This window comes from Lagenorhynchus albirostris, chromosome 8 (assembly GCF_949774975.1).
Source record: "Lagenorhynchus albirostris chromosome 8, mLagAlb1.1, whole genome shotgun sequence".
Classification (NCBI taxonomy): domain Eukaryota; kingdom Metazoa; phylum Chordata; class Mammalia; order Artiodactyla; family Delphinidae; genus Lagenorhynchus; species Lagenorhynchus albirostris.
Window position 1 is genome coordinate 90,605,317 of NC_083102.1, and position 12,049 is coordinate 90,617,365.

The 12,049-nt window shown below is 40.5% G+C and overlaps 1 protein-coding gene across 22 annotated transcripts in view; it reads right to left on the minus strand.

Annotated features, from left to right (window-relative positions):
- Positions 1–2,583: 2,583 nt before the first annotated feature.
- Positions 2,584–12,049, minus strand: part of NRCAM (neuronal cell adhesion molecule) — a 90,873-nt gene continuing 81,407 nt past the window's right edge. For 19 of the 22 annotated variants that reach the window (XM_060157327.1, XM_060157321.1, XM_060157335.1 and 16 more), the window contains one exon: positions 2,584–4,881. In XM_060157327.1, the coding sequence (XP_060013310.1) occupies positions 4,644–4,881 (238 nt within the window). In that variant the 3' untranslated portion in view covers positions 2,584–4,643. The other 3 variants (XM_060157331.1, XM_060157332.1, XM_060157325.1) reach the window with 2 other exon arrangements.

The following is a 12,049-nucleotide window of genomic DNA, read 5'->3' on the forward strand; positions in this document are numbered from 1 at the left end:
ACACCAGACTCCAGGCACCGTGAGAGCAGGAACCACATCTGGTTTTGCTCATCTGTACCCTCCCCACTCGGCAAAATGCCTGGTAGTCGTAGGTGTTCAAACATTTTTTTTTGTTTGGCGACGGCGATGACGGAGAATCACAGGATTTAAGCAGAAAGGGATGTTAGAAGTCATCTGCTTTCTGTCATTTCAAAGTTGAAGAAACGGAGGCCTGGGGAGGTGGGAGATGGGGGCTCGCTTGTTCCACAGCTGGTTGATGGCAGAGCTGGAAGGTAAACGCTGCTCTCTTTCTACCTCAACCTGGGAACTGTTTGCTTGTTTGTTTCTTTAATATAAATCCTCTGCGAGTATTCCTTCCCTCTGCTGCTTTTTCTAAAGTGAAAAAGAAAAGCTGTCTGTGCTTAAACTGTGCTGCTTGTGCTAACCAACCACAGGACATCAACCACTGGTGGCAGACAAGATGGCACGATCGGGAGAAACGGGGGACCACTTTCGGGACCGGCCCCTCCTTCAGCCCCACCACCTGGCAGGCGAGGGGGTATCTAGGGGGAGCCAGGAGGCCCACTACTCCTCCTTCTGTCCCTGCTGATGGGCTGTCAGCCACCCAGCCACAATCAATACGAGGGAGGAGATTAACAAGGGTCGAGGTGACACAGACGTACTCCCTGGAGGTCGTGAACTCGTCAGAGGAAGCTGCTAACTGCATTTTCCCGGGTTACAGCAGGCAATCATTTTCTGCATGATCAGACCCAGTCTGACTATCAAAGGTGGTCGGCCTTGTTTCTCCAGAGGCTTCGTTTTCCTGCAGTTTCTTTTGCATTGAATAAAGTACGGGAGCCCTCTGGTGGTAATTTGTAGAAAAATCTCATGAGCAGGAGAGATTTGCTCAGTTCAGGTGAAACTTCTCAGTTCTTTGCATTTCTTTCCTTTGCCTCCACGAGCTACTTCCAATTATTTTATCAGACACTAAAAGTAAACGAGGTTACACTGGGTTATATCAATTGTCTAATTTCTTCTTCACCCTGCAAAGTCAACTGTATAAATACAGATCTTAAGGAACTGAATGATAAGAGTTTGCTAAAATTACTTAAATTATGAAAGTAAAATTAATCATTATGCTTTAAAATACATAAATATCAATTACATTTTTGGGGAGAATTTTCACATCGTAGGTCCTCAATAAAATTTGAAATTTACGAAAAAAAAAAAGGAAACCAGGGCCATTATAAATCATCTGAACAAGAAGGCATCAACAGACCAATGCTTTTTGTAGTCAGGCTTTACAACTGGCCAGCGCCCTTGCTAAACAGAGCTGTGACTGATGACGTGGCCTGAGGATGTAGATTGTGAATCTGGCCCACGGTGTAGACTGGAGACCCTGACTTGCTGTCAGAAGTGAATGCTCTCCACGGTAAAAAGACTAATAACAAAGTCTACATAGGGTCTATTAGCATCTTACGTTGATGTATGTATCATGTTGTTATCCAAGTAACTGTATAGCGAGAGGGAGCTCTATGCCAGCGGAAGGTCTTGTGGATGGAAAGCTGGGACCAGGGGACCAAGGGCAGGTGGAGGAACAGAGGAACAAGCCAGGTCTTGGCTGTTTGCAGAGCTGGACAGGTGTGAGACACGTGAAGAATTGGGCTGTTGAGAAGCGGGTGGATGACACACCCGAGAGTGATACTCGTCAACGCCCAAACCATGTCATCAAGCAGGAGAGGTTAAGGAATCCAGTTGCCGTGGCCGGGGACAGTGGAGGTCCAGGAGGGCAGAAGAGAGGGTGACCAAAGGCACCAGCAAACAGGCCTGCAGAGGTCAGGCTTCAGGAAAGGAAGCATTACCTGACTTCTCAGACTGTTTCTCTAAAGGCTGGTAATATCTACTTCGCCTTTGCATTACAATGTTTGATATGCCCTTCTTTTATTAGCTCTCTTTTATATTGCGTCCAGTTTTGCATTTAATTTCCTCTGCCTTTTAAAAGCAAAAAGCAAAATTTGCGCTATTTTAAAACATTAGGAGGGACTTCCTGGCTGTCCAGTGGTTAGGACTCTGCACTTCCACTGCCAGGGGCCCAGGTTCGATCCCTGGTCGGGGAACTAAGATCCCGATCCCTGGTCGAGGAACTAAGATTCCGCAAGCCGCGCAGCATGGCCAATAGAAAAATAAAATAAAATAAAACATTAGGAAATCTAGGTTTGAAGAAGTTAAAAATCACAAAGAGATCATGACTGTTTAATAGTCACTTTTTTTTTTTCTTTGCGGTACGCGGGCCTCTCACTGTTGTGGCCTCTCCTGTTGCGGAGCACAAGCCATGGCTCACGGGCCCAGCCGCTCCGCGGCATGTGGGATCCTCCCGGACCGGGGCACGAACCCGCGTCCCCTGCATCGGCAGGCGGACTCCCAACCACTGCACCACCAGGGAAGCCCTAATAGTCACTCTTTTGACGGAAATCCAGTCACATCTGCCTATACCGTTACATATACCATTACTTGGACATTCACACTCCACTAGGAACATGATATATTACAAAAGAGAGAGGGACTTTTAAAACCACATTTAATTTTTAATACAAACTCTGTTGCACAAGTACAGAAATGACCCCTTCATGCACAAATTTAGCATCTACCATTATGGAAGAGGAAACACTGTACTTTTCTTGTCCCCGCACACACTGGCAAATTTTAAGTAACTTATCTTTGTGCTCTCGGATGCCAAGGCAGCCTGTTTTGTCTTTCTGGATTTCCACTAGAAAGGTTGATCTGTGAAAAGTGCATATTGGAGATATGAAACTAGGTAGGGCCATCTTTACCTGGGATTACTTCAAACTGTGCTTAGGCAAAGCTCTGAAGATTTCTTCTAGAAACCTGCTGTCAATGTGGAAAATAGTTCACTCTTTCAGTTTCACAGCAAAAAGGGAAAATAAAAACCCAAAAGGCATTTAATTAAATGCTTTCCAATCCCATGCACTGTATTAATTAGCTAACATCTTATACAGTACAACATAAACATCGTTGGCCTGTTTATTTGTACGTAACACCTATAAGCATATAGCATCTACACTTTAAGTGTATTTACAGATTCAACAAAATATCTACATATAAAAAGCTTTACTTAAAATTAAACTTGATGCAAGTTATGAGAAACCAATTTATTGGCAAATGAAACTGAGCATTCCTTCAACCATAGGTTGTTATAGATTTTCATATTTGGAAGGAAACCATTTGATAGATATTATTTATGAATATGATAGAATATATATGCTTCTTTTTGAAACTGGAGATGTAATCCCTTTGACTGTTGGCCTTGTTAGCACTTGTCAGACTTCTTAGATTCTGCAAGGCATCCATGCAATTTGATACACATTGTTTAATGCTGCAGAGTTTCAAAAGCTGCCACATACATAGAGACTTAGAGGAAAATATATTCCTGTTGGTGTGCTGTTGTATCCTGTTAGTTTTGGAATAACTTGTTTTTGTAAAAATTTTCTACCTACCAAGTTGACATCTTTCTTACTGAATGTGACTTGTATTAATAGGACCCATAAAAGACCACAAAATCATCACTTGCTCCAGTTGGTGATAAAGCTTTTCTTTTTATACCTATGGGGGAAATCATGCCCCTTAAAATAAACTATCTTCCTAATTTTATTTTCACAGTTCCTTTTTTTTTTTTCAGTGTTGCAGTTTTCATGAACTATGCTTTTTCAAAGTTACTTTTAGACAATGATAGTAATCTAGGACTCCGAGTCGACTGTACCGAATGATACAGAAGGCGGTACGCTGTGGAATGCTTATCGTCTGAAGGCACTGCATGTGTCTTGCCCTGTGCTTTCTGGAATAATTTTTGACACTGAATTGGAGTGATCTGTTTGGTATTCTCTCGGTCTGCCACAAATGCCAAGATGCATTGCAATACGCATTGTTTATGCCTAAAAAGCACTGAAAGGAGAGAGGATGTAAAAGGTAGAACACTGTGCCGCTGTAATACCTGGACGATTAAGAAGTCTGTGGAGTAACAGGATCAAAGAGCAGGTAAGAGCGTCTCATAAGCATGAGCAAATGCACCTGTCATAATTAACGCATTTAGCAAGTAGAGACTGTACACACTGTGCCTAACAGTCTCCCCAAAAGACTAATGACAGCTAGACATAGAGTCACCAATTTCACGACAATGTCCACAAAGACACTGAAGTTCTAGAGAATACTACAGTAACACTCTTGACAATGCAAACGGAATTCATATTTAGGGGTTCAGCGGAGGAGAGTATAAACAAAGTACCAACCCATGTTTGAATAACATACACAGGTATATTCTTTAAAGGTGTAGCATTTTTCATGCATCCTAGTGAACTGTATCCCGAAGAGGGAAGAACATGATCTGTTGATGACACTGTGTTATTTTTTATCAGTTCTCAGGAAATCAAGATAACCTATGTTGAATGAAAAAGTATGCACTTTGCACTGCAGTTCACATTAAGATATCATTTGACTGAGTTAGGTTCTTGCTTTGATGGTTCTCATCATATGAACACACAGCAGAACACAGACTTTCTGCCTCAATGTTCAAAGTATGAGAAGGCGGACCGACAAATACTTAAGATAAACATTTGAGAAAAGTGGGATATTGGCAAAGAGCTCACAGATTAAACAAAGGAATTCATGGCGTTGACGGGAGACGGTGCCTCTGAGCTTTCGTTTCCTTCGGCTGGTTCTTTCTCTTTCTTACCACTGTACTGTCCAATAAAGGAGCCGTCCTCATTGAACTGGCCATTCACCCCCTCTCCATAGTCAACTAGGCTGTCATCGCTATCTTCCTTTTTCACAGTCCTGTCTGAAGGTGTTCGACTGCCTTTTTTTAAAGGCTTGTGGTCTTCTGCATCACTGGAAAAAAGAGAAAACATTTTCGTCAAGACTGGCATTTAGGGAAAAGGCTTGGTTCCCAAAGATCATGCGTGCAAATGATGAGAAAGCATTTGGAGCACTGAGCTCCTCTAGCCCAATCTAATCGTCAGGTGGCCTCCAAAAACCGGGACACGGTTGGAATGAAAGGCAAGTGCACAAATGGTTTAATCATGAAGTCTCCGGTAGGTGGATGGCTTCGTAGGGTGCATGTCAATATCAATGACAGATTTCTGGCTACTGATTCGGAAGCAATTCAGAAATCATCACAAGCATTACAAAAGGAAGAACTGAGAAAAGCTGAAAATCATCACTACTTTCATAGAATTAGAAAGGGGGTAAAAGCTTATGACAAGTTGAGAAGTTAGTACGTTAAACTGCATAATATCTCTGATTCCTTGGGTATGAATGGAGAATGATATTGGTTAAGTGTGAAGTATGGATTTTTGTTTTTCTGAGCAAGAAGCAAAATCCTGCATCTCAAATCTTTTTGTTACTGAGTACAGGCCAGACTTGTAAACTTGAACCTTACCTTTCAAGAGACCTACACATTCCATTAAAAGGATGCAGAAGAAACAAATGAAAATAGCCTAAGAAGAAAAGCCAAATCCTCATACTGATCGTATACAGTATTTTTTTTTCTGTAAGAATTTTAGTTAATGGGTAAAGATTTATTAATTTGGAAAGAGACATGCTTTAACTTCAGAGCGCTACATTTGTACTATTAATGACACGTCAAATGCAAAAGCGAAGATTTCCTGCCCTCACTTTTACCTTACTACTCCCTCCTCCGCAGTGTGGAATCTGAGGAGTGTAATTTTATAAAAATGTGTAGGACTCTCTCTCTCTATTTGCTTATGTCTCTTTTGAACCCCTAAGCACAATATCTGGAAGTAGCAGAGTAATCACTATGTTTAAGGACATTCACTCACATGGTCAAGTAACTAGGTACGCATACTTAGTCCCTAACAAGTAACATTTGGTTTAAAAAAAAAAGGAAAAAAAGGCAATGACATCTTTTGTATTCTTTCAAAGAACAAAAATCCAAGGCAAGAATGGGAAACATAAACAACAGTAGTAAAAAATAAAAAGATTTCATGTAAAAGACAGGTCCCATGAGCTGCAGTATCTCACCACAACTACTGAGCCTGCGCTCTAGAGCCTGCGAGTCACAACTACTGAAACCCGCACGCCTAGAGCCCGTGCTCCACAACAAGAGAAGCCACCACAACGAGAAGCCCATGAACCGCATCGAAGAGTAGCCCCCGCTTACCGCAACTAGAGAGAGCCCGTGCACAGCAACGAAGACATAACGCAGCCAAAAATAAATAAATAAAATAAATAAATTTATAGGAAAAAGAAGGATTACTGTCATCAGTGTTACGAATAGCCTACCCTAGAGGGAGGAGTTGGCAAACTACAGCAAAACTGGGCCGTGCCCATTTATTATGTGTTGTCTCTGGCTGCTTCTGCACTGCAGCAGAATTGTAGAGTTGCAGCAGAAACTGTGTGGCCTGTAAAGTCGAAAATACTTATTATCGGGCCCTTTACAGAAAAAGTTTGCCAACCCCTGCTCTAGGGGGCTGGGGGAATTACAGCAATAATCCAGGAGTGAGAGGGCTATGACTTGGGCCAGAGTGGAACACTGGGAGTGGTACAAAGTGGTCATTATAGACATATTGTGAAGGTGGCACCAACAGGGTTTTCTGATGGTGGTTTGAGTAGCAGGAAGGATGGAATTACGCTTACTCAGGAGCGCAGCGTGTTTTGGCTGGAAGAGCAGTGGTTCAGCTTTGGACATGTTCAAGTTTGACACATCAGAGGAACCACTCCTTTAATCATTTTGTGAGTCTAGTATAACACTGATATCTAAAACCAACAGGAACACTCTGAGAAAGTAAAATTACACGCTCATCTCATTTATGAACACAAATGATGAAAAAATCCCAAAGAAATCATGAGCAAATAGAATTTAGCAATCTGCTAAAAAGATAATATATCGTGACCAGGTTGGGTTGCATTCCAGGAATGCAGGCTTGTTTTAGCATTTAAACACCAATCCATATAATTCGCCATTTTAGCAGAAGAAAAGAAAAATATTTTATGATCATCTCAGTAGATTTAGAAAAAAGGTATATGGTAAAATCCAACACACATTCACAAAAAAACTTTCATACACTGGGAACAGAAGTATCTTCATTAATCTGATTAAGTGTGTCTATAAGAAACTTGGAGTTAATGTCATCCTTGATGGTGAATGTTGAAAGTTTTCTGTTTGACATCAGAAATAATAATGAGGACTTCTAATCAAAACTGCACTGGAGGGACTTGCCTGGTGGTGCAGTGGTTAAGAATCTGCCTGCCAATGCAGGGGACACGGGTTCAAGCCCTGGTCCAGGAAGATCCCACGTGCCATGGAGCAACTAAGCCCATGTGCCACAACTACTGAGCCTGTGCTCTAGAGCCCACAAGCCACAACTACTGAGCCCGTGTGCTGCAACTACTGAAGCCCACATGCCTAAAGTCTGTGCCCCACAATAAGAGAAGCCACCACAATGAGAAGCCCGTGCACTGCAACGAAGAGTAGCCCCCGCTCGCTGAAACTAGAGCAAGCCCGCGTGCAGCAACGAAGACCCAATGCAGCCACCCAAAAACAAACAAACAAACTGCACTGGAAGTACTAAGCAATATGATAAGGAAAAGAAATAGAAGACGTGTATTAAGAAAAAAAGAACTGTCATTATTCATAAACGATATGATTATATATGTAAAAAATCCAAAAGAACCTACAGGCAAACATCAGAATAAAAAGAGAGTTTAGTAATATTGCTTATATTAGCATAAAAGTAAATTTTATTTAAGTACTTGTGAACAATTGGAAAATGAAATTTTAAAAATAATTCCATTTTGGCTACTGTAAAAATATGAAGTAGATAAGAACAAATTGAACAAAAATATGTGTAAGACCCCCATGAAAATGAAACTCGTGTTCAGAGCTATTAAATAAGAGGTAAATAAAAAGGAGGGATATACCATAACTATGGACAGGAAGACCCATGGTAAATATGTTAACTTTCTTTATATTGCTCTTTAGATTCAAGTTATTTCCAATAAAAACACAGTAGGTTTTTATGTGGATCTTGGCAAGCTGATTCTAAGATGTATATGTACATGAAAAGGGCCAAGAATATCTAAAAACGTCTGTAGGAAGAATCACAAAGTTGGAGGACTTGACCTACCAGCTATCAAGACTCACTCAAAGCTAGTGTATTAAGACAGTGTAGTTTTGGGGCAGAGGTAGACAAATTGATCAGTGGAATAGAATACAAGGACATCTTTTTTGGTTTTATTCCTACATCAAATTTTCATGTCATCATAACTGGAATCATTTTTAAAATCCTATTTTCCAATCATTTGCTAGTACAAAGAAATATAACTGACTTTTATGTTAATTTTGTGTCAGGCAACATTACTAAACTCTCTTATGAATTCTAATATTTTCCTGCAGATTCATTTGGATTTTTATACACACAATCACACCAGTCATGAATAATGGCCAGGCAAGGGGCTCCCTGGAAACATCCTTTCCAGCTTAATGGCCATAGTGGATGAGAATCTACAGCAACATGGGCTGTGCTTGAAAGAAGAGAAGAAAAGGGATGCTCTACCCACAAACAGAGTCTTTCCAGAAAAAGCTGTTCAAAGGCATCTCAAGATCTTTTTAAGACTTTTTAGAAAGTGGTGTGATGTAATGTCCTAATTCAGGAATTACAATCTGGTTAAATGAGAAAAATGTCTATGAGGCACCAGCACAGTGCCTGGCACATGATTTGTACCTAAAAAAATCACCACCTGCCATCACACCTCTTCTCTCCACTCCAGACCCCACCTCAGAGAGATATTTTTTGTAAGAAATCGCTTGTATAACACACACACTTAGAACTTTCCAGATGTGATGAGCAGTGACAAGTCTCTGCTGAAGTCTGGATGAGTGCTTGCCTCTTTTCAACTCAAAGGTGAATTTCCAAATGAAAGAGAATTTTCAAATGAAAGAGTAAGTCAACTATTTTTGACATTGTGCCAAGGGAAGTCGCTTGGTCAAGTTTAAGTGTGAAAGGATAGTTTCCCAAATGAGAGGAATTTAGAAGTTACAGAAGATGACTGAATAGTCACATCCCTATTTAGCTATACAGTATTCAAAGCTTAAAAAAATTAATCTACATTTTTATAAGAATTTTTTAAGGACAGGAGGTGTCAGATGTTCTTAGCCTAGAATGTCAAAGATAGAACAAATTTCAAAATAAGTAATAAAACAGTCATAAAATAGTATATACAGCCATAAAATATATTTTTTGATACTTACATCCACGATTATCTTTATTTGTTGCTATAAGTTGTGCCATGAAAGGAATGTTCAAAGCTCAGCTCCTGCATTACTGCCTCTGGGAAGATTTCTTGTACCACCTCCTTCAAGGCCATGCACCTGGCTTTGGCTTCCTGCCCCTGCCCCCTTGGTGCCCCAGCAGTATCCCTTCCCTTTCATAGCACTCTTCACACTACGCTCAGATTGTTCTTTCACCTCCCTGCATCCCTCACTAGACTATAAACTAGTGAGATAACATTCTATTGGTTTTAATATCCCCATAGCCTAGCATACAGTAGGCACTCAATAAATACTGGTTGAATGAATTCTTTGTAAAATAACAATAAAAGAGACTGTGGGCATTTTGGAAATTCTTCAAAATTCTAACTTTAACATGTTTTTCATTTCTTCTTCATCAATTTTTTTTTTTTTTTTTTTTTTTTGCGGTAGGCGGGCCTCTCACTGTTGTGGCCTCTCCCATTGCGGAGCACAGGCTCCAGACGCACAGGCTCAGCGGCCACGGCTCACGGGCCCAGCCGCTCTGCGGCACGTGGCATCCTCCCGGACCGGGGCACGAACCCGTGTCCCCTGCATCGGCAGGCAGACTCTCAACCACTGCACCGCTAGGGAAGCCCTTCATCAATTTTATGATGTGAGACAAAGCATCGGAACATACTCTTTCCTTTCCCTTATCCTAAAGAATGAATTTTCGGGAGTTCACTTTTTCTCAGTAGCACTTTGTTCAGGATTGTGCACACAGAAGGTATCCATTGAATGTCTGCTCAGTAAAATGCGGCAACGATGGATACATCTGTGATCGTTGGGTCTGATTTTCCTGTAGTCACCATCTTACCATGGCCAAACCATACTGCAGGGGTTTTTTTTTTGACATTGACGACCCAAACACTCCCTGTAGAAGTCTGTCATTATTTATACTGCTCACATATCAGTTTATGTCTGTGAGCAGAATAAATCTGAAGTATATAACAAATGCAACACATCTTCACATCATCCAAGCCTTACGAGCACGGGTTAACATACTTGCAGCAGGGTCAAGTTCATGTGACAAGATTCTCATGCCAAGAGCCTCCATTTATGGTATGAATTCAAGTACCATGGTCATATGGCTTATGACTTATGTTCATTCTGGATTTTAAAGGAATGGATCTGAAGAATAAAAAAATACTTACATGGTTGGTTGCATTGTTTCTCTGATTTTTCTATATGCTAGTAAGGGTGCAGATCCTACTCTCTGTATAATTAAAGAAACAAACAAAGAAAGCTGAAGGCTTCCACCAGAGGGTGACTGCTTGGGGGTGGGTGTTGGAGTGAGGGTACAAGATTAGAGCACATGAAAAAAACGTCAAATTTGGCCACTGAAGTTCCATCCCTCTTTGCACTAGGAAATACCTGCTGGCTCAGAGCCAACCATGTAGAAATGGTTTCATCTTCAAGCCTGAGAACGAGCAAATCATCAACAGAATTCATTTACATTTAGGCAATAGCCCTGATTTTGTGTGTGTCTGTGTGTGATCAGCATATTAATTTATTTTCAGAATGAAAAAGAATAAGAATCAAAAAATAATACAGAACTCAAAATTTCTGGAAGGTACAAAGCAGAGAAGGGACTCTTGTGATTGAGGGAGAAGAGTGACATTTAAATGTATTATTAAAAAAATTCTGTAATAAACAGTTGGAACCATTTTCATTCATTATGACATCTATGAAATGAAAGGTCTTTTCGTTTTTTTCAGTAGAAAAGAAACCAAAGGGAAAAAATTCTGAGGTCATGTCAGGAAGTCACAGGACGAAGCCACCTCTGTAGCAAAGGGTGGCTGGGTGTTTTCAGAAGTGATTTCACTTGTGACACTGTCCTTATGAATTTTCAGCTTCAGTGAAAAAAAGTCACTGAGTTGTGTTTCAGGTTTAAGACACCCGTTAGAACCTTATTTCCTTTGGCAACTCCCAGATCAATGGAATAACATGTTTTTTTTTTCTTCATACATGAACCAATGTGTGTGTACTCAGTAAGCCCAAGGAAAAATCTTTCTCTTCTGAGAAACTCAAGGCATAAGCTAAAGACAGCCATTTGAAAATGCTTCACAAACATCTCACATATGAATTAACACCAAGAGAAATAAATGTGACCAAATAAATGTAAACACGGTAACAATGAGGCCAGTAACAACATATTTGCCATGTACTGCTCTGAAACCCCAAATCACATTAAAACTCATTAGCAGATAGTTTGCAAAGGAGCACAGAAATCATAGAGCTAGAACTCTTTGGAGATCATCTCGTACTTCAACAACTCTATCGTTTTATAGATGAAAAAAATGAGACAGATTAAACGCCAAATCTAAAGAAATCAAGGGTAGTGGCTGAGTTGACAGTAAAACTAAGTCTCTTGATTGCAGATGAGTTCACATTCAACTTCAATTTCAATCACGTTTTAATGGAGTAGGCAGCAGAGGGACTCTGAGAAAGTCACATCACATCAGATCATGGTTTCACATCACTCTAAGAGCAAGCTGACATTTGAGACGCATGGAGTAAGCAGTACATTGCCAGATTCACTTGGGCATGATAATGCAGAACAGAAACCCATCACCATGTTTCTGTATGGAGTGCAATGGTTTGTTTTCAGTTCATGCAAATACGTGATATTTTCAGGTTATATTAAAGATCCAGCTTTAGCACTACAAATGAGGGAGTGGTGTGCATATCCTGGGTAGAATTCTAGTCACAGGAACACTAAAAAGAACAAGTTATTTAGTAATTATGAGC